The 27,418-nt window shown below is 38.6% G+C and overlaps 1 protein-coding gene across 1 annotated transcript in view; it reads left to right on the top strand.

The window, feature by feature from the left end:
- galk2 (galactokinase 2) overlaps positions 1-27,418 on the top strand; it is a 116,499-nt gene that overhangs the window by 7,048 nt on the left and 82,033 nt on the right. Inside the window, exons 3-4 of the mRNA XM_060853265.1 lie at positions 4,969-5,092; positions 15,538-15,628. Coding sequence (XP_060709248.1) covers positions 4,969-5,092; positions 15,538-15,628 — 215 coding nt within the window. The remainder of the gene's footprint in view (positions 1-4,968; positions 5,093-15,537; positions 15,629-27,418) is intronic.

Below are 27,418 nucleotides of genomic sequence, written 5' to 3'. Positions count from 1 at the left end.
ATATATTTCAATAATTTTCTGTATGGACTGTCTGTGGAAGTTGATGACCAATTCTGCCACATCGGTATGTAATCTTGGAATATGGAAATTGTTAATATTAAAATAAATAGACTTCATTATGACCTGCTGCTGCTTCTTCATTGTGTCAGTTACATTCATGCATTCAGTCAGGAGTGTGATTTGACTTATTTAAGGGAGATACAATGCAGCTCTGTAGCCACATATTTCTATGGCTTTTTGAGGCTTTTTTTTGACAAAATAAATCAAACTTTTGGTTTAATTCAAAGGATGCTTATGACAACATTGGTGACTAGCTTTAATAGTCAAGCAGTGATGAAAGAAGTAGAAGATATTTAATCACTAATTCAACATTGCTTCGATTTCAAAACAAAATCTCTGGGGAGAACAGCTAAGTTAACATTTTGACTTAGAACTTACCATTGAAATTGAAGGAATAAACATCTTTTAAATAGGCACTCAGGAATGAGAAGGAAAAACAAAAATAAACAGGAATAGTAAGCATGGAAAAAATGACCTGTCATACACTTAAAGACAGATGATGATTAAAGGGCAAGCAGATACAAACATGATCTGTTCTTCAGCACTGTCCAGTCCTCAAGTTTTAATGTTGATTTTAATTTCTTCAGGCATTAACTTTAGTTTGCACTTAAATAAAACAGAACTAGGTATTGTGAATTGAGTTTGTTCAGTGAGATGAGTTTGTGCAGGAAGTCGACGATTGCCGGATCCAACATTGGTAGAGGAATCTGTACCTTCAGCTTTTATCCTTGGTGGTTGGTGTTGTTCTCTTCAGATTACTGGATCCTGCACCGTTTTCCCTGTTTATCCTGAGTTAGATTTGACAAATGTCTTTAATGCTACATCTATTTAGCATGTTCTCTGTTTCCTGTCTTTTTCCTATTGCCTCATTTTTAATATTCATTTCCTGATTCTCTTCACATCACAGGTCAATTTATCAACACTTGATGTATGTCCTTGTTTCTTCCTCTCGTCCATGTTTTGGTTACTATTTAAATGTTAATTTTTTCGAACCAATAAATGTACTAATATTAATGACTGCTCTCTCCACAGATACCATTGTGCCCCCTGAATGTTTGCTGCAGTTTACATTTTTGTTTTAGATTTCTAGTAGTTTTTTGTTCTCCCAGAATGTTGCATTTCAACATTGTGAACTTATTTCTATAAAGCAATTTCGACAGATTGATAAGAGATAACTGGACAATGTGCGTGAGTCTTGATGAAAGTGCAGACTTCAAGTCTTTTATGAAAATGAATGATTTAAACTGCTATTAAGTGCAAAAAAAGTAAGGCAACAAATTTGAAATGGAAAATGACCCTAGTTAAAACCATAAAAGATGGTTAGAGTTTATAGAAATACTTTAATTTCAAAACTTTGCATTTGCCATAAATGCAACGCTAAATGATGCAAAACAATCTACTTGCTTACCTTAATATTAGCTGGAATTGGCAGAACTATACTGTTGTGTCAGGCTTAATAAGTCTGCCAAACCATTTCCCAGCACATGCTGTTTAAAAGGAAATATTTTGAAAGAACCAGGGAGCCAAAGTAAACAAAACAGTTAATGAAACTTGTTGGAAATGGTTGATGCCGGTAGCTTGTCTGACCAGTATATATTTTTAATAAATTATTACTTAAAATGACATATGTGTTAAGTGTAGAGAATATAGTGAAATACTTAATAGGTGATAAGAAAGAATTGCATCTGTACAGTTCTTTTCATAACCTCAGGTTCTTTTAAAGCATTTTACAGCCAATTAAATGCATTTAAAGTGTGTTTTTTGTTGTATTGTAAGGGAAGATGACAGTTCGTACACAGCGCTATCCGACAGACAATGATGAGAGAAATGATCAGATAGTCATGGTCATTGAGGGTTGACCATCAGTTGTGATACGAGGACACCTCCCCTGTATGTCCATATTATTTCTTATGAGAATCTTCGCAGCCTGATGTAGATGTGACCTTAGTTTAACCTGTCAATACCTCTAACAAACCATTGCTCTCATGGTGCTGCGCTAAAATATCAGGTGTGTTTTGAGGTGTGTGTTTAGGCCCTGGAATGTGTTTTGACCTCTATGAATCTGAGGTCTGGGTGTTAGCATTGAGTTAACATTAATAACATTACATGCTAAATTAAACAAAACTTTGTTTCACACATTTAACATTAACTTTAAATTGATATACTATTGATTCTTTACAAGAGAGCCTTTAAACTGTTTATGATTGTGTTGAAGGCTATAATGCATTGTAAATTCTCAAGAAGGACATTCTGCATCCTATTTATTGAAGAGAGTCAGATGATCACAAATAACTTTGATTCATCATGACAATTGAGATGAATAGATTTAAACACTATTATCTGCAATATGCAGTACTACGTGTATAAACTAATTGAAGGACCAATATTTCAGATTTGAACAATATATGCAAGGTTTGTGAAGATTTGTAGCTCAGGTTGAGGTTTAGGGTGTAGGTTTGCTTGCTGAGCTGTAGGTTTGATATCCAGACGTTTCATTACCTGGCTAGGTAACATCATCAGTGGCGATCTCCAAGTGAAGCAAAGCTGTTGTCTCCTGCTTTCTATTTATATGTTTGTCCTGGATGGGGTTCCTGGGGTTTGTGGTGATGTCATTTCCTGCTTGTTTTCTGAAGGGTTGATAGATGGCATCTAGATCTATGTGTTTGTTTATGGCGTTGTGGTTGGAGTGCCAGGCCTTTAGGCATTCTCTGGCATGTCTTTGCTTAGCCTTTCCCAGGATAGATGTGTTGTCCCAGTCGAAATGGTGTTTTTTTTTCCCTCCGTGTGTAGGGCTACGAGGGAGAGAGGGTCGTGTCTTTTGTGGCTAGTTGGTGCTCGTGTATCCTGGTGGCCAACTTTCTTCCTGTTAGTCCTACGTAGTGTTGTGGCAGTCCTTGCATGGAATTTTGTAGATGACGTTGGTTTTGTCCATGGGTTGTACTGGGTCTTGTTTGTTAGTTTTTGTTTGCGAGTGTTGGTGGGTTTGTGTGCTACTAGGATTCCAAGAAGTCTTAGTAGTCTGGCTGTCATTTCTGAAACTTCTTTGATGTATGGTAAGATGGTTAGGGTTTCTGGCTGTGTTTGGTCTGCTTGTCATGGTTTGTTCTTGAGGAATCTGCAGACTGTATTTTTTGAGTATCCGTTCTTCTTGAATACGTTGTATCGTTGGTTCTCCTCTGGTTTCCGAAATTCGTCTGTGCTGCAGTGTGAGGTGGCTCATTGGAATAGTTTTCTGATAGATTCGTTTTTGTGTGTTGGGATGGTTGCTGGTGTAGTTAAGTATTTGGTCAGTGTTTGTCGGTTTTCTGTATACGCAAGTTTGTAGTTCTCTATTGTCCGTTCTTTCAACTGTGACGTCCAGGAATGCGAGTTTGTTGTACAACCCATGGACAAAACCAACGTTGTCTACAAAATTCCATGCAAGGACTGCCACAAACATTATGTAGGACAAACAGGAAGAAAGTTGGCCACCAGGATACACGAACACCAGCTAGCCACAAAAAGACACGACCCTCTCTCCCTCGTAGCCCTACAACAAGGAGGGAAAAAAAAACACCATTTCGACTGGGACAACACATCTATCCTGGGACAGGCTAAGCAAAGACATGCCAGACAATTCCTAGAGGCCTGGCACTCCAACCGCAACGCCATAAACAAACACATAGATCTAGATACCATCTATCAACCCCTCAGAAAACAAACAGGAAATGACATCACCACAAGCCCCAGGAACCCCATCCAGGACAAAGATATAAATAGAAAGCAGGAGACAACAGCTTCGCTTCACCTGGAGGTCGCCACTGATGATGTTACCTAGCCAGGTAATGAAATGTCTGGATATCAAACCTACAGCTCAACGAGCAAACCTACACCCTAGAACAATATATACTCAGAGTAGGATGTTTTGGTTATAATCCAGTTGTTGTTGGTGATAACAGTTAAAATAGAGTTCCCTTTACCACTCAAACAATAATTTCATGGGCGGTATTTTGGCTCAGTGGTTAGTACTGCTGCGTCAATGCACCATGGACCCACGTTCAATTCCAGTTTTGGGTGACTGTCTGTGTGGAGTTTGCACATTCTCTCCGTGTCTGCGTGGGTTTCCTTCAGGTACCCCGGTTTCCTCCCATGGTCCAAAAATGGGCAGGTTAGGTGAATTGGCCATGCTGAATTGCCCATCGTGTTCAGTGTTGTGTCAGCTAGGTGTGTTAGGAGAAAATGTTTAAGTAAAATGATAGGGGAATGGATTTTCATAGGGTCAGTGTGGACTTGTTGGGCCAAATGGCCTGTTTCCACACTGTAGTTATTCTATAAATGAATAAGTACAGCCACTACTGTTTTATATGTAGAGAATGCAGGTTTAATTTCTTGTTTGGTATCTATTGGATAATTTCACTTTAAGTGGTATTATTGCATTTCCATGCCAGGAAGGTATGAATCAGCAACAAATTGAAATAAATTAATAGTTGAATAAAGTTCATTGTGTGGAATGGGTAGCAGAGGATATGGTTGTAGATATTTTCAGAGATATTATTACATTCCTCTGCAGGTGGGATTTGAATCTTGACCTCCTGGCTCAGTGATAAGGACATCACCATTGCACCACAAGAGCCCAAAGATGCTGTTGTATATATGGAACTTTGTACTCCATTATGGCTCACTATTGACAGAAAATAGAGAAAGTTGAGCTGAGAAAATATTCCCTTTCAACATTATTCAGTAACTAATGGAGTCCAGTCAGTCTAGATGCCATCCTTGGAAACTTTTGTTTTGAATGCATATGTGAAGTCATGCTTTACATAACTTCTTAACTGTCTATTTTAGTAAGTTAATAAAATTTAAAATGCACCTATCCACTTAAAAGCATGCATGAATAAAAATAATTTGAGTCATTTATATCTTTTGCAGGTGAACACATTGATTACTGTGGTTATGCTGTGCTTCCAATGGCTTTGGAACAAGATATCTTGGCAGCTGTCACACCAACACAAACAAACCTCATCCAGCTGGCAAACACTAACCCCGTATACCTGTAAGCAATTTAATTTGAATTAGAAGTTAAAGAGAACTGTAGCAGCTTACATTCCACTTTCCTAATGACCCATTATGTTACTGAAAAGTCTTGATGGTGCTAAACTCTAATTTCTGTGAAGTTATGTTTGAAGTTAACATTTTAGAATTTTCTTCTTTTAAGTCTTTTAAAGTAGTTAGCAAGTGGGTATGCTACAAGTTGTTCAACCTTTGTAACAACTCATTACTAATCAAATGATATTGGAATAAATGCTAAAGGAGACTGGGGATTTATCCATGGAGGGGGGGAAAGCACTGGAGACAAGCTACCTTGGATTGCTGTTTGGTATCTGATAGGTAGATTAGATTAGATTACTTACAGTGTGGAAACAGGCCCTTCGGCCCAACAAGTCCACACCGACCCGCCGAAGCGCAACCCACCCATACCCCAACTTTACCCCATTACCTAACACTACGGGCAATTTAGCATGGCCAATTCACCTGACCCACACATCTTTGGACTGTGGGAGGAAACCGGAGCACCCGGAGGAAACCCACGCAGACACGGGGAGAACATGCAAACTCCACACAGTCAGTCGCCTGAGGCAGGAATTGAACCCAGGTCTCTGGCGCTGTGAGGCAGCAGTGCTAACCACTGTGCCACCGTGCTGCCCTTAGGTACGGGTCATTCTGTTATAACATGCGTTCATTGACACAAATTCACTATAACATGATTGATGAATTGGGAACACTTGGTAAAGTGTGAAATTTTAAAGCATGTATTGGTTATAAAGTGATTCTGGCCCTATTAATTTAAATAGTGCTGTTATTACTTATCACATGGGATTGCACGGAACTACTACATTATGTAAAAATAAGTCACCAGGCACCTTTTAACGTGAAAATTGTATGTGGTATGGAAAAATATTGTAAGAAATTCTAAATTCTAAGATTGATCTTTGGGATGAAGTGAAAAGGGTAATTTACATTGTTTATTAGTTAAGGAGTATTTTAAATGTAAGCAAAAGATTACAGATGATGGAGATTTGAAATAAAAATGAAGTGCTGGAGAAATTCAATGGGCCTTGCAGCATAAGACTTTAAGAATTAGGGGCAGAAATAGGCCTTTTAGCCCAAAGAAAGTGAAGACTGCAGATGCTGGAGATCAGAGCTGAAAAATGTGTTGCTGGAAAAGCACAGCAAGTCAGGCAGCATCCAAAGAGCAGGAGAATCTACGTTTCGGGCATGAGCCTGAAGAAGGGCTCATGCCCGAAATGTCGATTCTCCTGCTCTTTGGATGCTGCCTGACCTGCTGTGCTTTTCCAGCAACACATTTTTCAGATTTTAGCCCAAAAAGCCTTCTCTGCCATTCAATGAGATCATGGCTGAGCTGATGATCCTCAGCTGCACTTTTCTGCCTTTTCCCCATAACCTTTGATCCCCTTACTGACTAAAAATCTGTCTATCCCAACTTTGAATATTCTTAACAATCCAGCTTCTACAGCAGTAAAAAATTCCAAAGATTTGAGAGGGAAGATTCCTCCACATCTCTATCCTAACTGGCAACCCCATATTCCCAGATTGTGTGCTCTGGTCTTAGATCTCTCATAAGGGAAATAACCTCTCCATACGTAACCTGTCAAACCCCCTAAGAATCTTGAATATTTTCATGTGGTCACCTCTCATTCTTCTAAACTCCAATGGGTATAGGCCCAACCTACTCAACGTGTAATCATGTGACAGTCCCTCCATGCCTAGGATCAACCTCGTGTACCTTATCTGGACTGCTTCCAATACTGGTACAGCTTAGATAAAATGACCTCTTTTTAAGTTTTGGTCCAACTAATGCCTTGTATAGTTTCAAAAAATCCTTTCAATTTTTATATTCCAATCCCTTTGAAATAAAGGCCACCTTCCCATCACCTTCCCTATTACCTGCTGACCTTGGATGCTTGCTATGCATAAGGACTCCTAAATCTCCCTGTGCTGCAGCTTCTGCAATCTTTCCCCATTTAAATCATATCATCCTCTCTATTATTTCTGCCAAAGTGGATAATCTCACATTTTCCCACATTATACTCCATCTACCAAGTTTTTGTCCACTCACTTAACCTGTGTATATTGTTAGTGATAACCCCACCATTTGTCTTCCCACCTATTCTTGAGTCATACATAAATTAGGTGATAGTACATTCACTTCCCTTATCCATCATTAATTATATATTGTAACTAATTGTGGCGAGGAGAAAGTGAGGGCTCGGAATGCTGGAGATCAGAGTTGAAAAGTGTGATGCTGGAAAAGCACAGTAGGTCAGGCCCAAAACATAGACTTTCCTGCTCCTCAGATGCTGCCTGACCTGCTGTACTTTTCCAGTGCCAGACTTTTCAACAATAATTGTGGCTGTAGCACAGGACACTCTGCTAGCTACAGTTACCATCTTGAAAATGTCTCTCTTATCCCAGCTGACGTTCATTATTTAGTAAATCCTCTATCCAAACTAACATACTACCGCAAGCACATACGCTTTTAACTTCTTAAGTAGTTTACATATGCTAAGACCTTCTGGAAATCAAAATGTATTACATCCTCTGTTTCCCTTTATTTGTTTGTTTTAGTGCTTTGAGTGTCAAATGCTCTTCTCTGGAACTCATCTCAAACTTGTCACATTAACTCCACATCTCTCTGCAAAGATGCTGCCAGATCTGCTGGGTTTCTCTAGGACTGTCTGTTTTTATTTTAAATTAATTGTTTTGATTTGTTAGTATATATTGTCTACTGACAGATCTCCAAGGTTTCTCTGGTACCTCAAGACCAATTCTACACATTAAAAATGTAGGTTTTGCAACGTGTCTGCCAACAGAGAGATGCCAAAAGGCAATGCCAAATTAAGCTTGAGAGCCAGACTAACCACAATGACACCTGCCATTTGTGGCAAGGCTTACATGACATAATGGGCTACAAAACGAAGTCATATAAAAGTGCGGGCAACAATACATCCCTAACCGATGAGCACAATGCATTCTACAGAAGGTCAGTGAAATAATGTCACCTGCCCCAATGTGCACCTGGACCCATGGTAACTGATGCAGTCATGAGATTGGCCTTCATGAAAGTGAAGCCATGGAAAGCGATTGGCCTGGATGGAGTCCTTGGCTGTGCACTCAGATCCATTCACAAATTTGCTGTTGACACCACCATTGTAGATCGGATCTCAAACAACGATGCAACAGAGGAGAGGGAAGAGGTTAAGAATTGGGCAGCAAGGTGTAAAGGCAACAATCTCTCCATCAATGTCAGCAAATCATAGGAGCTGGTCATTGACCTCAGGAAACAGAATGGATTGCTCACCCCTATCAGCTTCAATGGAGATGGATGAGAGCGCCAAGTTCCTGGGAGAGGTGATTACCAACCCCTGGTTCACCCACTCTGATACAATGGTCAAGAAAGCACAACACTAAGTACTTCCTCAGGAGGATAAGGAAATTTAGCATGTTCACAAAGATTCTTACTAATCTTTATAGTTGCACAATTGAAAGCATCCCATCTGGATGGATCACAGCATACTATGGTAACTGCTGATCTTCGTTAACAGTCCATCATGCAAACCAGCCTTCCACCCATTGACTCCATCTATACTTCCTGCTGCTTCAGGAAAGCAACCAACATAATCATAGGCCCTCTCACCTCAGTTATACTCTCTTCCATCCTCATCCATTGGGGAAACGTTTGAATACACATATGAACAGTTTCAAAAACACCTTCCCTACTGTTATCAGACTTTTGAATAGACCTCTCAAAATTTATTGTTGATCTCTCTCTTTCTCTGCACCTGTTACATTGTATTCTGCACTTTGTTCTATTACTCTGATGCACTTTGGATAGTACAATATGCCTGTAGAGCATGCACAACAACACTTTTCACTATATCTTGGTACATGTCAACAATAAATCAAACCAAATCAAATCAAAATAATATCCACTGCAGTCTTTGTTTTTATAAATGCTGAATAGAAAACAATGCTTAACTGGGCTGTTCTGTTTAGAATACAAATGCATTTAAATGGTTTTAAAATGCAATTTATTGTGTTCGCCTGAGTTTCTATCTCCTACTGTTGCTGTTTTTAGTAATCACTGCCAGAGATCTCACCAGATGCTAAGGGTATAGGTAACAAAATAGCATACACTTTCTGAATCAAAAGTGTTGTTGGATACTAATTATCTTATTGCTTTTTAGTTTGTTCAAATCAATCTATAACTGGTATTTTATAAATTTTACTCTTATCTGCTAAACTAATTTTAATGTTATGACAAGATAACTGAATTAAAAATTGTGATAAGTGAATTTACCTTATCTCTATAGGTTTCATAATTAGCATACTTGCAATGTGGGTTAAGAGTACAAGGTGTGAAATGCATGAAGATTATCAAGAAATGTATCAGTTGGGTTTTGAATGGGGACATCATTATGGTTCAAAATATCAGTATTGATATCTAAGGCAGTTGGCAGATAATAATCCCATTTTGGGTTTTAAATTTGCTGAAGGTTTGGTTGCTGGAATACTTGATTCGCTGAGGGGCATAATTATGTTGAGACTTTTGAAAGAAAGGCTGCAATTTATGGAGATACACATGTCGCTTAATCCAATGACCAAGCCAAACTAGGAACCATCGATTGAACCATTTAAAATGTATTTGTTCACGATAAATGTTGATTTAAAAATGGATATTCTCAGATTATATCATGAGACCATAAGATGTAGGAAGCAGACATTAGGCCATTAAGCCCATCAAGTCTGCTCCACCATTCAATCATGGCTGATAAATTTTTCAACTCCATTCTCCCTATAACCTTTGATTGCCTTGATACTCAAGAACCTATCTATCTCAGTGTTAAATATACTCAGTGACCTGGCCTCCACAGCCTTCTGTGGAAATGAATTCCAAAGATTCACCTCTCTCTGGCTGAAGACATTTCTTGTTATCTGTGTTTTTAAAAGTCTTCCTTTTACTCTAAGGCTATGCTCTTGGATCCTAGTCTCACCTACCAATGGAAACATCTTCCCAACATCTACTCAGTCCAGGCCATTCAGTATTTTGCATGTTTCAATTAGATTTCCCCTCATCCTTTTAAACTCCATCAAGTATAAACCCAGACTCCTCAAACGTTCCTCATATGTTAAACTTTTCATTCCTGGGACCATTTTTGTGAACCTCCTCTGAACACGCTGCAAGGCCAGTACACTCTTCCTGAGATATGGGGCAAAATACTCCAAATGTGGTCTGACCAGAACCTTATAGAGCTTCAGAAGTACGTCCCTGCTCTTATATTCGTGTCTTCTCAAAATAAATGCTGTCACTGCATTTGCCTTCCTAACTACTGACTCAGCCTGCAGGTTTACCTTCAGAGAATCCAGGACTGGAACTCCCAAGTCTCTTATGCACTTCAGACTTCTGAAGTTTCTCTGCAGTTTGAAAAAAGTCCATGCCTCTATTCTTCCTACCAAAGTGCGTGACCTTGCACTTTCCCACGTTGTACTCCATCTGCCACTACATTGCCCATTCTTTCTGCAGCCTCCTTGCCTCCTCAATGCTACCTTTACTTCTACCTATCTTTGTATTGTCAGCACACTTAGCCAGAATGCCATCAGTGTTTTCATCTATATCGTTAATGTGTAAAATGAAAAGTTGCTCCAATATTGAGCCTTGTGGTAAACCTTTTGTCACCAGCTGCCATTCGTGAGAAGGACCCTTTTATCCCCACTCTCTGCTTTCTGCCAGGCAGCCAAGTTTCTATCCATGCTAGAACCTTGTCTCTGAGCAGCATACATTACAGTCTTTGACCAAAGAGAAATAGATTTTATCTTTGAGGCAGTGAATTCACTTCTAGTGGAGATTTGTGAGGTAATGTGTTCAGGAATAAAGAGCAAAAGAAAGATTTGCAATTATATAGAGTCTTTCATGACTTCAGCATGTCTCAAAGAATGTTACAGACAATTAAATACTTTTTGAAATTTGAAGGGCCTGGTTGTAACATGGGAAGAAGGGCAGTTATTTAATTCTCGCAAGGAGAGAGATTCCTGTGGTTTCATGAACCATGTTTGGCTAATTACCTTCCTAGTATCTTAATTCAAAGTAATTTCTGTTTTCCTGTCACCCCTGGGCTCACTGACCTATATTGGTTTGTGGTCAAGCAACATTTGATTAAAAAATTCCCATTTTTGTATTTGAACCCAGCCATGGCTTCTCTTCTCCATATCTCTGTCATCTTAGGGACGGCATGGTGGTTAAGTGGTTAGCACTGCTGCCTCACAGCATCAGGGACCCCAGGTTTGATCCCTGCCTTGGGCAATTATCTGTGTGGAGTTTGCATATTCTCCCCATATCTGAGTGGGTTTCCTCCCACAATCCAAAGATGTGCAGATCAGGTGAATTGGCCATGCTAAATTGCTCATAGTGTTAGATGTATTAATCAGGGTAAATATAGGGTAGGAGAATGGGTCTGGGTGGGTTACCCTTCGCAGGGTTGGTGTGGACATCTTGGGCTGAAGGGCCTGTTTCCATACTGTAGGGACTCTAATCTCCTCCAATCTCACAAGTCTCCGAGATGCCATGCATCCCAAATTTTATTTGCTATGCATGTGCACTGTGGAGGTGCATTGATGGATATTCTAGCTTTCAGGAAAGATTTTTAAACCAAGACAAATCTCCTGATCGGTCAGGGCAACGTTAAAAGATTTTTTTCCTTATTCAAAGTAGTCGGATTATCTTTTGTGGTCGGGTGGGAGATTGCTGTGCACATGACTGCCATGTTATGACAATTGTGGTTCATTCATTATGTTGAAATCATTTTGAAACATAGCTTTGGCACAGATGCTGTTTAATTGTGTCCTTATTTTGTATTGTCTGGTACCTTTAGTATTTTTTGTATTTAATCACTTGAACATTTAATTTGCTGATGAGTGATTATTTGAACCTGTCATGATCTTAGGCCAGCAGAAATATGATCTTTTAGAGGTATCATATGTTTTAAAAAGTTGACTATATAAATGCACAATTGATCTTAACAACTTAGTATTAGTTACCAAAGTCCAAGAGGACCATAGAGGCTGCTATCTGAGTAAAGAGAGATGGCTGGTGATGAGTTTACCTGAGGGTTATCACACCTCAGGCAAGGGCTGAGGTTGAGAAGGTAGGGCCTTCATTGGGATTTCAGAGGGAATGGGATGTGAACCCATGCTGTTGGAGTCACTGTGCATTGCGAACCAGCTGTCCAGAATACTCAGCTAATTTACTTCTGCTTGATTTTAATAATAACTGATTAAACACTAAATATCTGAATGGAGCCAAACATATTGTGTTTTGCAATTTCCTCACATGCTCATGATGTTGTGTTAGGTTCTATCCTGATGTGATAATTCGAAGTCTTTTGATTCTAGGGTATGGATAGAGACCTTTTAGATTAGTTGGGAAAGTTAATCTGTTTCTTTGGACAACAGGGAAGAGGTGGAATGTAAATTGGTCGTTTATCAATTTCCTCAAAAGGAATCTAGTTTTCTTCAAAAGAAACTAACCCTTGAAAAATTAGAAAGGAATATTTGCTTTATTTCTGTACTTGTTTCAAAATCCATTGGGATTTCAAAAGCTAACTATCCAGCTGTAAAACGTTATATCAAGTTGATTACATAACGTATTGCTGTCTGCCACAGCCACTGGGGATCTATTTTAAAATGTCTTCAATTAAACTTGCAGTTCACAAAATACATTGGTGGATTGTCTTTTTGAACTCTGAAGCAGCAGTATAGAGGGATTTAGGGTCCTTGTGCATCAATCATAAAAAGTTCATCCAAGTTCAATGGGTCATGGGGAAGGCAAATAGAATGTTCACCTTTATTTCAAAGAAATGAAGTATAAAAATAAGGAGATCTTCCTAAAACAACATAACACACTAGTCAGACCACAGCTGGAATACTGTGAACAGTTTTGTGTCTCTTAACTAAGATGAGATATACCAACATTGAAGAAGGTTGATTCTTATGAGGAGAGGTTGAGTAGATTGGACTTATACTCACTGGAGGTTATATGAACAAGAGGAGACCTTATTGAACATACATGATTCATGGGGTTTTAACAGGTTAGATGCAGAGATGTTGTTTCCGCTTTGAGAAAGTCTAGGACCAGAGGGCACAATCTCAGAATAAGAGGTTGCCCACTTAGCACAACACCTAGGAGGAATCTTTTCTTTCAAGAGGTGGTAGATCTGTGGAATTCTTTACTGCAGAGGGCTGTGATGATTTTTAATTATTAAGGAAGTCAATGGTAATGGGTTTAAAGCAATAAAGATGTTTTGAGGATTATTAAATCAGCATTTTCTCATTGAATAATGAAGTGAACTTGGGATTGTGCTACTTTTGCTCCTATGTCTTATGGTCTTAACTGAAAACAGAAATGCTGAAAATCACAGTGAGTCAGGCAGCATCTGTGGAGAGAGAGCAAGCTAACGTTTTAAGTCAAATGACTTCTTCAGAGTTGACATGAAATATGGAGGGGGCAATATTTATGCAATAGTGTCAGGGTGATGTGCTTGGGTGGAGAAAGGGTGCTGATAGTGCAGATTAAGTGATGGGAATGTAAGAATGACAGAACAATGGTATGTCCAGCTGCCAAACTGGAAAGAAGAGGTGGTCCCACTGGAGTGGGGGAGGGGAGAGAGAGGATTGTGGTGACAGCAAATGCAACAAGTAAAGCTAAAAGAAAGGGAAGGAATGGGAGTGAGTTCACAATCTAAAGGTGTTGAACACAATAAATGTTAAGTCCAAAAGGTTGTAAAGTGCCTATCTAGTCTGATGATGAGATGCTGTTCCTCCAATATGTGCTGTGATTTGCTGGAACTTGCAGCATGCCGAGGACAGACAAGTGGGCATTCAGGCAGGATGCTGTGTTGAAATGACTGGCTATGGGAGGGTTGGGATCATGCTTATGCATAGACCGGAGGTGTTCTGCAAAGCTGTCTTCCAGTCTGCATTTGGTTCCTACAACGTAGGGTAGGCCACATTCGTACTGTGAATGCAGTAGACCAGATTGGAGGAGGTACAGGTGAAATGCTGCTTCATCTGGAAAGATTGTCTAGGCCCTTGAATGATGAGCAGGGAACAGATGAAGGGGCAGATATTGCAGCTTCTGTAGTTACATGGGAAGGTAACACAGGAAGGGAAGATGGCGATGACGTTCTGCTGGAGTTGTCTGAAATGGCAGAGGATGATCCTTTGAATGCAGACGCTGGTGGGATGAAAAGTGAGGACAAGGGGCACCCAATCACTTTGTTGTGAGTGATGGGAAGGGGCAGGGCTAAAAGCATGGTTGATAAGTCGGATGCGGTTGATGGACCTGTCGATCACAGTGGGTGGGAAACCATGGCTTTATAAGAAGGAAGTCATGTCAGCAGTGCTGACTTGGAAGGTGGCATCATCTGAACAGATGTGACCTAGGCAAAGGAACTGGGAGAATGGGATGGAATTCCTACAGGATGTGGAGCATGAAGAGCTGTAGTGAAGGTAGCTATGGGAGTTGATGGCTTTGTAGTGAATGACAATGGATAGTCTATTCCCTGAAATGGAGATGGTGACGTTAAGGAAAGGCAGGAAAGTGGCAGAGATGGAACATGTGAAAATTATAAAGTGGAAATTCGAGGCAAACTTATCAAATTTTTCAGGGTCCAGGCAGAAGCATGAAGCAGCACTGAAACTGTTGTCGATGGACAGTAAGAAGAGTTGTGGGAGGGTGATAGTGTTGGACAAGAACAAGGATTGTTCCACATATCCTGTTAAAAAGGCAGGCATAACTGGGATCCATGCGGGTCCCCATAGCCACTCCTTTGACTTGGCAGAATTGAAATGAATTGAAGGATAAATTGTTCAGTGAGAGAACAAGTTCAGCTGAGCCAAGTAGGAGAATAGTCGTTGATTGGGGTTGTTCAGGCCTCTGGTCAAGGAAGTGGCCAAGAACTCTCGGACCATCCTGGTGGGGATATAGAGGGTTTGGAATGGGTGAAGAAGAGGCAGTTAGGGCCAGACAACTGGAAGTTATTAATATGGTGGAGGGCATCAGGTGAATCATGGATGTAGGTGGGTCTGGACAAGTGGAGAGAGGATGGAGTTAATCAGGAGGAAATTAACTTGCTGGGGCAGGAACAGGCTGATTCACTGGGCCTACCGGGACAGTCTGGTTTGTGAATTTTGGGAAGAAGGTAGAAGCAGGTTGTCTGGGGTTGGGTGACTATCAGGTTGGAGGCAGTGGGGTGGGGGGGGGTGGGAAATCTCCAGAGGAAATGAAGTTAGTGACAGTCCTGGCAACAATGGCTTGTATTATGGAAAGTGCATTAACAACCTTTGCTGCAAAGCAGTAGATGGCAGCAGTTAGCTATTTCTTTACAACATAGTTCTCACACAAATATTTCTTTATTTCTATAGGGACTATCATGTTCACATAAGTGAGATCCATATTGAGACAGCTAAACCTCAATGGTATCACTACTTTCTTTGTGGATTTAAAGGGATTCAGGTAATGTAAAACAATTCTTTTTCTGTATAAGTTAATGACTCCATACTGATGAGCAGTGTTCTACTTGTACTCTCCGGTGAATGCAAACAATCTCATGCTAATATTTTGAATCAAAGCAGGGATGTTTTTCTGGTGGCCAGGCCGAATTTATCCCTTCCTTAACATCACCAAAATAGAATTTTTAATCTCTATCACAATTTTGAAAGAGTTGAAATTTGCAGAGTGAGGAAGGTGGGAGATTGGTCAGAAAAGTAATAGAGTAGTCTTGTATGGAAGTGGCAAAATGTTTGAGAATTTTTAGCAATGGTGCAGGCATGGGGTTTAGTGACAATACCTGTATTTTAATTATTAGTGGGATGACAGGCTGAGCAAAAAGTAATTTGAGCTTCTACTATGTTCAACATTCATACAAATACAACTGCATTTTTCCTCTTTGACCCTTCCACAGTCTTTAAATTGTTAGACTGCATATTCAACATCCAATGTCAGAGGAGCAGAACTTCCTCATGGTTAAAGTGTTGACAGGACAGAAAATGTTGTTTCTAGTTGCAAATGCAAACCTCATTTAGTCGGTAGAAGACCAAGGATAGCATCAACAAAGGAAGCATACAGAGAATAATATTTCAGAGGATTCTCAGTTGGGGCTCCTCTTTCTTTAAAGATGGACATAAATACCCTGGACTTTGCGTTACGATAGTGAAATATGTTGAAAGCACTAAGCTAGAAGATATAACAAATCATTGTGCTCTGTGAAAGGCTGTGAGTAGATACAGAAACGTCAAGAGAATGAGGAGAAAGTGGAAGACTTAATATAGAGAAAATGCGAAATAATATATTTTTCCAAGTAGAAATAGAAGTTGTAAAGTTTTAAATGGAACACACTGGTCATTAAAGGTGTCAACGTTGAATTTACACACTATCTTAATTATGCTGGAATACTGCAGACAGCATTGAAAACTTTTTAAGAGAAAGAGAGAAGATGCAACATGGCCTCTTTATGATTTTTTGGAATAGGGAAATAGTGAGGTTGTTTCTATTGGCTAGTGTTTAATCCCTTATTACAAAGAATTTTTGAAACAAAGTTTTGATATTTTGAGAATGAATAGCATTGTTGCTTGACATCGTGTTGAACAGGAAGTTTGGATTGGACTGGATGATTTTTTGGGAGAAAATGAATTACCTGATGGGCCAAATGGTCTGTTTCTATTTTCTTTAATTCAGTGGAAATATGATTCTTAACACCATTATGCCTTGAACTACACAGTCATATAACCATTAAACTGTGAAAGCAGGTTTTTTGGCCCATTGAGTCCAGTCCGAGCTTCCAAAAAAGCACCTCAACCAGACTGTCCCTTTACACTATCCCTGTAACCCTGCATTTCCTATGGCTAACCCACCTAGCCTACACATTCCTGGACACTATGGGGCAATTTAGTGCAGCCAATCCACCTAACCGCACATCTTTGGACTGTGGGAGGAAACCAGCGCACCTGGAAGAAAGCCAGACATGGGGATAACGTGCAAACTCCACACAGTTGCCCGAGAGTGGAAATGAACCAAGGTCCCTGGTGTTGTGAAGCAGCAGTGCTAACCACTGAGCTACTGTTTAATCTTTACTGTATCCTTAAATTCAGTAGTTATTTCCACAGACTAGTCAGAATCCCTGACCATGATATTATGATTCATGATTTGCTTCATCATGGGGTTTGTTGGAAACATTTTATTTGTTTTAAGACTAAACAAAAACATGTTTGTTATGGAGATGCATTGATAACTATTATGTGCAGTGAAATGAGAAATCCCAGCAATGAAAAGTAAATATAAAACACATCTGCTGAAGTGAGTACTTGATGGTTGTCAGTACTGCAGAATTCTGTACTATATATTAAAGACTGTTGAAAATCCCAAGGTTACATTTTTCCAAATTTATTTCAGTTATTTTGGTAACGTTTTAGAGTACAATAGCCCTTTTTTTCACAGATGGTCAAAAATTTGATTCTCTATTTTACTGAGATTTTAATCTTGTATTTGTTTTAAATCAGGACAGGTTTGGAAATAATTTCCTTGAAATGGTTTGTTGAACATGCAAACAGACAAAGAAACAATCATTCAGAAAGAAATGCTGCCTTACTAGGAATGATATCTCAAAGTAATACCATTGTTTAGGTCATAGATTCTCAAGCGGAGATTGACCTGGGTTCCAGGCAAAGTTTATTTCTTTGCATAGATCGGCCGATTTGTATTATAAAATTTGTAGGTAGCACTGTCAAGTGATAAACAGAACACATCATTCAACATTGTGATAAATGCATAGCTCTTCAATGCATTTGATGAAATTGCTATTTATAGGAACTAGATGCAAAGTGATTCTTAATTAAACCAAAATTTCAAGTATAGATGTATGTATGTGTGGTCAGCATTAGAAGTGTTAGCCTGGACAAGGGAATGCATTGGAAATTTGGAATGGGAAAAGTGGTTGGGATGGCATCAGGGATAGATGTAACGCAGAAGTGGATGATAAGTGAAGGAGTAATTGAGAGATGTGATAGTACAAGGGTGATCAAACAGGGATAAAAGGGATGGAAAATTTGGAATGAGAGGGGAAATGACCTAAGGATGAGAGTTTAACGGAGTATTGTGATAATGAAGATACAAATTTTAACAAATGTTTTTCAGGTCTCTGTTAATATAAGAATATTTGTAACTGTGAAGATGTACTCAATAAAAGCTTGTCTTTTAAGTACAATCAGATTTGAATACAGCACCTTTAAAAATTTTTAGAACAAAACCTCTGGTTAGTAATATCAGTATAAATAAAGTTAAAAATCACACAACAGCAAGTTATAGTCCAACAGGTTTATTTTGAAGTACTAGGTTTCAGAGCACTGCTCCTTCATCAGGTAGCTGTGGAGCAGGATCATAAGACACAGAATTTATAGCAAAAGATCTGTGTCATGCAACTGAAACGGAGATCTTTTGCTGTAAATTCTGTGCCTTACGATCCTACTCCACAGCTACCTAATGAAGGAGCAGCACGTCGAAAGCTAGTACCTCCGAATAAACCTGTTGGACTATAACCTGCTGTTGTGTGATTTTTAACTTTGTCCACCCCAGTCCAACATTGGCACCTCTACATCATGAGTACAAATAAAGTAATAGAAAATTTGTAAAAACTCTTTATACTGCAATTTAAGCCATTTAATTTGTAATTAAAATTACTTCCAAATCTTTTTTACTTAAATGACTAGTCTTGATAAACATAAGTGGTTCAAAGTGCAGTAAGTCTCAAATTTGTTATAATTAATGTAACAAATACAAGAATTCAATGAATTAAAAGGAAGGTGAGATATAACCCATGGCATTTAAATGCCAATTCTTAACAATGATAACTTAATTGTATGTAAGGGTAGACAATTAAGTTACATTCTGCGGACAAACTAAATACACAACGTTCTTTCCATCCTTTTTGCATTTAGGAAATGACTGTTGTAGTACTTGTGGTAAATCCTACTCATGTAGCACATTGGCAGCATAAGCTAAATGTGGCTGCACGCAAGATATTTTAATCTACCTTGTGCGATGAACAAGTTGATCGGTTAAGGATGTGGAAGATGAGTTGCTGATGGGGGATCCACAGGGATCATTTACTAGGAAAGGTGATGTTACATAACCTTCATCTAACATGAAATCTGGTCTGTCAGATCAATGCACAACAAACATGCCCTGATTACCATGGTGGTACTTATGAAATACATTTGTGAATCACCTTGTGCCATAACAGTAATGGTGTGTCAAAGGCCAATTAAATGACTCACTCTTGGATCAAATTGGAGTTAGCAGACAATGGAGAGTGTCTAATGTGACCACAATTCTGTAATAGATTTCCATGGGCATTTTCATAATATGGAAGAAACTATTCAATCCTCTGTAGTCCTTCCAACAGCAGTTTGGAATTAAGTGATTCCATTTGTAATTTAAAAAAAATGTTTTCATGGTACATGGGCAACACATTTCTCTGTCCTGGATATTGTTTGAGCTTCATAAGTGTTGTGTAGCTGCACCCATTGAGGTCAGTGGTGAATATTCCAACTCATTCCTGACTCAAGCTTTGAAGGTTTAAAAGGATGTGCACTGAGCTGGACCAACCATAATCTTGATGGGGCTGGCCAACAAAGTTCTGATTAGTGAAAATCCCCAAGTTGTTGTTGATGGGCTTCTTCAGGGTGATATTTAAGGGAAAGTAACCAAGCTTATTCTCATTGGGTATGATCATGACTTGTGAAATGAATAAAGCTACAAATAGTCCACTCAAGTTTGGAGGATATCCAGGACTTTACCTACATTTCCATCAGTTTCACAAACTACAACCCTATACTAAGGCAACCTAACCTCTTAACTGCTCTGTACAACCTCCTTTTCGAGGAGGAACGATACTTGCATTTAACTTCGGTAAGATCTCCTTGAAACTTCCCAAAAGCTTTGAACTGAAGATGAAAAAGCTTCCCCATCTTAAATTTTGATACAGGTAATGATTAATGTTCACTTGATCTGGTTGTAAACCTCCACAGTATAAACCAACTTCTAGGAGGCCTGCTCCCTGACACATGTTGAACTAAAATCGTGGTTCTGGAAGGATTGACCCAATTATATTTTTAACACCTTCATGAACATAGACTAACAACCATATGCCACTGGTTTGAAATCTATACTCTTTTTATAAAGTATATAAAAATCACAGACCTTTTATCACAATTGCCAACTTGGTTTTCTTTTGTTTTTAATATTTCCAAATTATTAGAAAGAGCCACATTAGCTCACATATTTCTGGAGTTAGATCCATGATTTTAATGTGACGGATGTTCACTGAATTCATGAAAACTAAAGTAAAACAAAATATAAAACTTACTGGTTAAAAAGTGCTTTTGATAGCAATCTCTTTGAGGAGAAATTTGTCAAAAATTTAGAATTCCTTTGGTTTAGTCACTGGGATTGCAACCATCATATATTGCTGTGAAGCCTGTCTCCCATTGTTGGAGGAATATCCAGAGTTACACCAGATGAAAAATCATGTAGAACATAAAGAAATTGACACTTATCTTTCCAAATTTCTATGTGTACTGATCAGAATATTTATAATTAAATAAATCGTGTGGGAACACCAGAACCCAGTTGTTCCATCACTAATGTGGATTGCCCTAAAAATAAGTCTACTTCATTATAAGACAGGGTTAGGCAACCCAGTGATCAAATATGCAAAGTAACTGGTTCAGTAACTGCATATACCCTGAACGAACTGAAGATATTGCAAGACTTTAGCCTTTCTCAACAATGAACAAAGGATCAGCCCAGTTTCTCAAAAATATGAACCTCCAGTATTGGATACAGATATCATATTAAGCACATTGATTCTATCTTATGTACCAGAGATGTTCACACATAATGTTCCATTAATTAAGGGCACCTCTGATATCATATATCAAACTTTTTTACTAGAATGGAAGTTGTGAAAATGGATTGTTTATTAGAACAAGGCAATGCAAATTACTCCATTCTTTGCTTCCTGTTTTTCCTGTCAGTATAATCAAACCCAGTGCCATCATGGTTTAGGAGACCTCAAGGCTAAATACTAAATAACTATGTTGCCTTTACCCATTTTTTAAATAATTCCAAAATCTTGAAAATCATGTTCTGCGTATATTCCTTGGATTTTCTAGGAGAATGTAGAAGTCAGGTGCTGGACAAAGTTGTATTTGCATACCAAATTAAGAGATTGGACATTGGAGGGGGGGGTACAATGAGAACTTGAGAGAAACAAATGTGCAGATAGCCAGGTAAAATGTCTCTTTAAATTTTCCTTATGTGATGTGGGTTTGTACTGTATTGTCAATATTGGGGAACTTGGATTCATATGAAGAAAAATAGTGTTTCTAGTTTAGTTTTTGGTTCTGATTGTCAAAAATGGTAACTTGACCCTACACAACTACATATTGCTGAACATAGACACATTTTGTGAAAGCTTTTTGTCTTACACTCAATAGGGCATTTCTCAAGAATACAAATTCAAAGGGAAAGCTAATTGCATGATAGATTGCTGATTGCTTGGCTAGTGAACTCTGATTGGTAAAGGCATTGCTATGGAGAAAACAACTGTTAATGCTGTTGACAATTAATAGCTGGCTTTGTTAAAATTTTAAACCACGCAGGTTGATTGCATTAATAAAGATAGCTTTGCCAAAAAAGCAATGACTTTAGATATATGACTCAATCAGTTAACTGGGAAGTTAATTGCTGAACAATTACTGAGTTGAGTTTTATGACCTATACAGAAACAGGGACCATTAGTAGGTTGAGTTTAGAAGAGATCATACCAGCAGAGGGCAGTTTTTAATTTGTAGAAGGTTCAATGCTATGCATGTTTTGCTTGTAGAGGTCCTGGGTTATGAGAACTTAAAGAAATCTTCTGGTTTTCAGACCTGAAAAGAAATCTTATTCTGTTTCAACAGTCCAAGGAAAAGGGTTCACAAGAATTAGTTGAGTAAGAAATTAAAGAGTTAAGATAGAACTGATACTTCATTAGGATTGAATGTAAAGGATATTGCTGGGAAAAAGGTTGAATATTTTTACTAATGCTTATGTTAAGATCTTCCTGAATTGTTATAATTAGCTAGGTTTTTCATTTTGTGTAATAAGCTTGTGTTCTAGTGCTAAAGGAAGATGATAGCCATACGTTAATATGTCCAGTGACTGTTCATCATGTTAACCAAACTGCAAAAATAAAAGTTCTATTAATAAGATTTATTAAGCCTGATTTCACTCAATGATCACACTTGTTCTGTATTACCATCAGCTGGGATCACAACATTGGCATTTAATTTAACATTTTGGGAGGTTGTAGTTACTAAGCATTTGATTTCTCTTGGAGAGAGAACAGAACTCAAAAGATAGTAATGAATAATGTATAGAAAAAGATGCTCAACGGATCACAAATGTAATGTATTTTGATATCACCAAATACAGTTTCCTGTCCAAACAAAGATCGCCATTTAAAATGATGACAGAAATGTATGTTAGTGCCTAAAGATTACTATATGCTGCAGCAATCATATAGTGGTACTTTTTGGTGTTGAATACAATCTGGTCCTTGGTACTTTTCAAGTGTCATTATTCAACCAGCTGCCAAATGATGAAGGCCTGCATGGATCTGTCAGTTCTGCAAAAAGCTTTCCCACCACAGTATGAAGCATTTCTCCTCCAGACAGTGACAGTTTAGCTGAGTTTAAGATTTCACAAAGAGGGTAATCTCAAGCTTCTCCCTATAAGTTCCAGTACTACAGAATATCAGTACTTGTGGTGGAGGCCGCATAGTGTGGGCTTTTACAGTACAGTGACAGGTCCCAGAAGTAATGTTGAAATGTTACAGACTAAAATAAGCAATTTAAATGAAGAGTGTTAAAAGGTTCCAAGGGTATAGCCTGTTTATACTAATTTGAATTTCCAACTCCATTGGGATATGAGTAAAGCAATACTTGGCAGACCTCATTTTCTTCTGAAACCAAAGCAGTTTGTGAAACATTGCGTGATAGCTTTATAAGCTATATTCATGCAAGGGACGAACCCTGTGGATCAGCCCTACTTAGACATATTACTCAATTTTTCATCTGGGTTTGGCTACAGTTGAAGAACAAAACAACTGGCATCTATGTTTTAACTTATTAATTTACTTAGTGCTGGCAGGGAACTGCACATATAACACTAATTTTACGACAAAAATTGTTGTTTCCATCAGGTTCACATTTTATTTAAATAGTTTAAAACTTTATATTCATTTCATTGTGGTACAATTCTATAAACTATCATTGTTCACTTTCTACTAAAATTTCAAGCATCTTTTTTCAAAGCCTGTTTTTGCCAAGGAGAACTGATTCTAAGGGAATTTGTGTGCGTATATAAGTTGGCAATGGGCAACATTTTTGGTCACTGGAGGCATTTCCGTGTTATTATTTGTACAACTGGTCGAACCTAAGCAATGCATCTTAAGACTTAAATACCCAGTTTACTCTGGAGTAAAATATATTTCTCATAATTGTATTTTCCTCTCCAAATACAGATCCAGCCAGTTTTAGGAGTTTAGCTGAGTTCTGGGAAAATAGGTCTTGTTATGAAGTGGAGGTTGACCCTCCTCTGATAACTAAAACCAAAACAGCCAGAAAGGCTTGCCTCACCTCATAGTCTGTTAAAAGAAGTATGAAAAGTGGTATAATCTACATCTCAGCCTCCCCGTCTGTTATAAAATAGTGGTTAAATGAAATTAAATCCTTTCACTCACTCTGTTGTCAACAAGTGACAATTTATTTACCTAACTCCAAAAATGAACAAATTAATAGGACCATAAGACATCGGACCAGAAATTAGGCCATTCGGCTCATCGAATCTGCTCCATCATTCAATCATAGCTAACACATCTCTAAACCCCATTCTCCCACTTTCTCCCTGTAACCCTTGATCTTCTTGATATTCAAAAACTCAAGTATCTCAATCTTAAATATACTCCACGACTTGGCCTCCACAGCCTTCTGTGGCAATGAATTCCACAGATTCACCACTCTCTGGCTGAAAACATTTCTCCTTATTGCCGTTCTAAAAAGTCTTTCCTTCATTCAAAGGCTATGACTGTGGGTCCTAGTTTCTGCTACCAATGGAAACATCTTCCCAACATCTACTCTGTCCAGGCCATTAAGTATTCTGTATGTTTCAATTACACTCCCTCTCATTTTTCGAAACTCCATTGAGTATAAACCTAGAGTCTTCAAGCGTTCCTCATATATCAGGCTTTTCATTCCTGGGACCATTCTTGTGAACCTCCTCCAAACACGCTCTAGGGCCAGAATATCCATTCTGAGATATGGGGCCCAAAACTGCACACAATACTCCAAATGTGGTCTGACTAGAGCCTTCGAGAGCCACAGAAGTACATCCCTGCTTTTATATTCAAGTGATGCGGTTCATCACTTGTCACTGGCTGCCACTAACAAACTGAGCAATTCCCCTGCAACTACTAGGTATTCCCACATAAACAAAATTCTAATGGTATGCTGTTCCAATAACTACAAGTCTCACTTAAAAGATACGATAAAAAATTTAGAACTCAGTCTCTCGAAATTACAACCAGGATACAGCTCCGGAATGCCCTGCATCCTCTCCGCTGATCTTTCAGGATTGTCTCCTCCCTTGGATTTTTGCATCCGAAACACTTCTCTCCATTGAATTCTTGTGTCAGGAAAGTTAGCTAAGTGTGACACTGTACCTTTAGTCAGATGATGTGTGACTTCATGAGTGCTGAGACAGCTGACCTGTTCAGATGCCAGTTTACTATCTGCTGATTTTCAAATGCCGTCCTCTTCTATACCCATCATGACTTATTAATTTCTTAGAATAGGATTGGTTCGAGGTTGTAAAAAACATTAGATTTAAATTTATTTGGTCCTTCGTTTCCAACTGCCTGGTTTAAATTAATTGACTAAATTTAAACATCTGTTGTCTTGGTAAAAATACTGCTTTGTCTGCTTATGGTATAACCTTTTGATACAAATGTTTCAACTTGAGCACCTACAACTGGCAAGCTGCTGCTCACAGACACTCAATTTCAGATCTCTATAGGGAAAAAAAACTCACCATCTTTTAAAGGGACCACACAGACTCTCCCCTCCAAACATTTTACAAACACCAAATTCTAACATCCTGCCTTCCAATCCACAAATACTCTACCCAACTTTGCAATATGCTGTCACAGAATCTTTGCTGTGAAGGTGAAAAGTGGGCTTTCTAGAAAAAGCGAAAGTTATTGTAAGAATAGTTGTATTTGTTTTGTACAAATACATTAGAACAGAATTATTAATACTTCCAAATTGTAAATTTATTTTACTAAGGAGAAGTCATAAATTTATGTTTATCTTCATAAAGTTTAGAAAACTATGTTTTATGTTTTTTTTAGTAGAGAAGCAATGTATGGGAGAATGCACACTGCAACTATTTTCTTAGACTCTATGTATTACTCTGTTCAAGTATGGGTATATGATTTTTAGCAGTAAAACTTGTAACCAGTTCCATCTTATGTACAGAAACACACTGTCTTGTCAGATCTTAAGATCCATCACTTGAAACTCACTTTGAGCATATTTTAACTATGCAGAGATATGCGGGGATGATAAGTGATCAACATTGGGAAGGGTTTGTAAAATATATTCAGGTATACTGTCTGGAACTGACAGTACTGTAGCTGGTATAGGAATGAATTCAAAGCAAATAAATGAAGTGAAAGTAGGAGGGTGCCAAGGGATGTGATTATAATTTTTACAGCTATAGGTGTTATAATCCCCAGAGGGACTGAGTTTTGTTAAGAATTAAATTTCCAGTTAATAGCTAAAAAGATTCAAGATTTCCGGTTTTCAGATCTTTACTTTCACAAATGATGATTCTTGTAGTAACTTATACTTTAAACTACAGAAAGCAACATTTCTTTTTTATATTGATAACTCATTGCATTCTCTGTACAATTACAGTCCTTATAGTAAACAATCCAAAGCCACTTCCAGCTTCCAATAGGTTCACGTTTTCTGTTTTCACTGAATAGCAACTTTGAAAAATCGTCTCCAGGTGTTTCCGTCAGTTTTTCAAGACATTGTCCAATCTACAACCAGCTGTAAAGCCTGCTCCAATTATTATTCTTCTGTCATTGCCAGATCAGGATAAATATCTCAGTTTCTTTAGAAAGCTGCAGCATGCGTTTCTTTGACCAGAGACTGTCTTCTTTGGTAGCTGGTGAAAAATCTTTAGTGTCTTCTATCTATCGTCCACACAAACTGCTATTATTTTCCACTGTCTTATTTCTCTTCTGCCCAAACACTTGGAGTCTATTTACAATTTCAACAGTTCCTCTTGCTCCTTCTTCCTAAATGTAAGAAATTTTTGCATCTTGCTCATCTTGACTTAATCAGGCTTGATTTGGAATTGTCACATGATCTTTTAATTTTAACTTGAGTTTAAAGACACAGTTTAAAAGTGACATAATATTAACGTAGATTAAGGATAAAGATTAGATTAGATTAGACTTACAGTGTGGAAACAGGCCCTTCGGCCCAACAGGTCCACACCGACCCGCCGAAGCGCAACCCACCCATACCCCTACATTTACCCCTTACCTGACACTACAGGCAATTTAGCATGGCCAATTCACCTGACCCGCACATCTTTGGACTGTGGGAGGAAACCGGAGCTCCCGGAGGAAACCCACGCAGACACGGGGAGAACGTGCAAACTCCACACAGTCAGTCGCCTGAGTCGGGAATTGAACCCGGGTCTCAGCCGCTGTGAGGCAGCAGTGCTAACCACTGTGCCACCGTGCCGCCCTCTGTGTGCCACCGTGCCGCCCTACTGTGCCACCGTGCCGCCCTAAAGACAATGGGAAACAAATGCATTTCAGAGATGACAATTGAGAAACCGAGAAAACTATCTTTTAGTAGTGAATATAAATGATGGTCAGCATATTCCTATTGTATTTACAAAAAAAGTAAAAGAGTTAGATACAAACATCCAAATTGTTGACAGAAGTAGGACATTCGGCTCCCTCAGGCCTGCTGTACCATTTGATAAAATCTTGGCTGATCTGATTGTGACCTCAACTTCACTTTCCTGCCTACCTCTTATACCTTTTAACTTCCTTGTTCAAGAATCTATCTACCTCTGCCTTATAAAATATTCCGTGACACACTTTCCACTGTTCTATAGGGAGAT

This window comes from Hemiscyllium ocellatum, chromosome 39, assembly GCF_020745735.1.
Source record: "Hemiscyllium ocellatum isolate sHemOce1 chromosome 39, sHemOce1.pat.X.cur, whole genome shotgun sequence".
NCBI classification, from domain to species: Eukaryota; Metazoa; Chordata; class Chondrichthyes; order Orectolobiformes; family Hemiscylliidae; genus Hemiscyllium; species Hemiscyllium ocellatum.
This window is presented reverse-complemented; position numbering and strand designations above follow the sequence as displayed.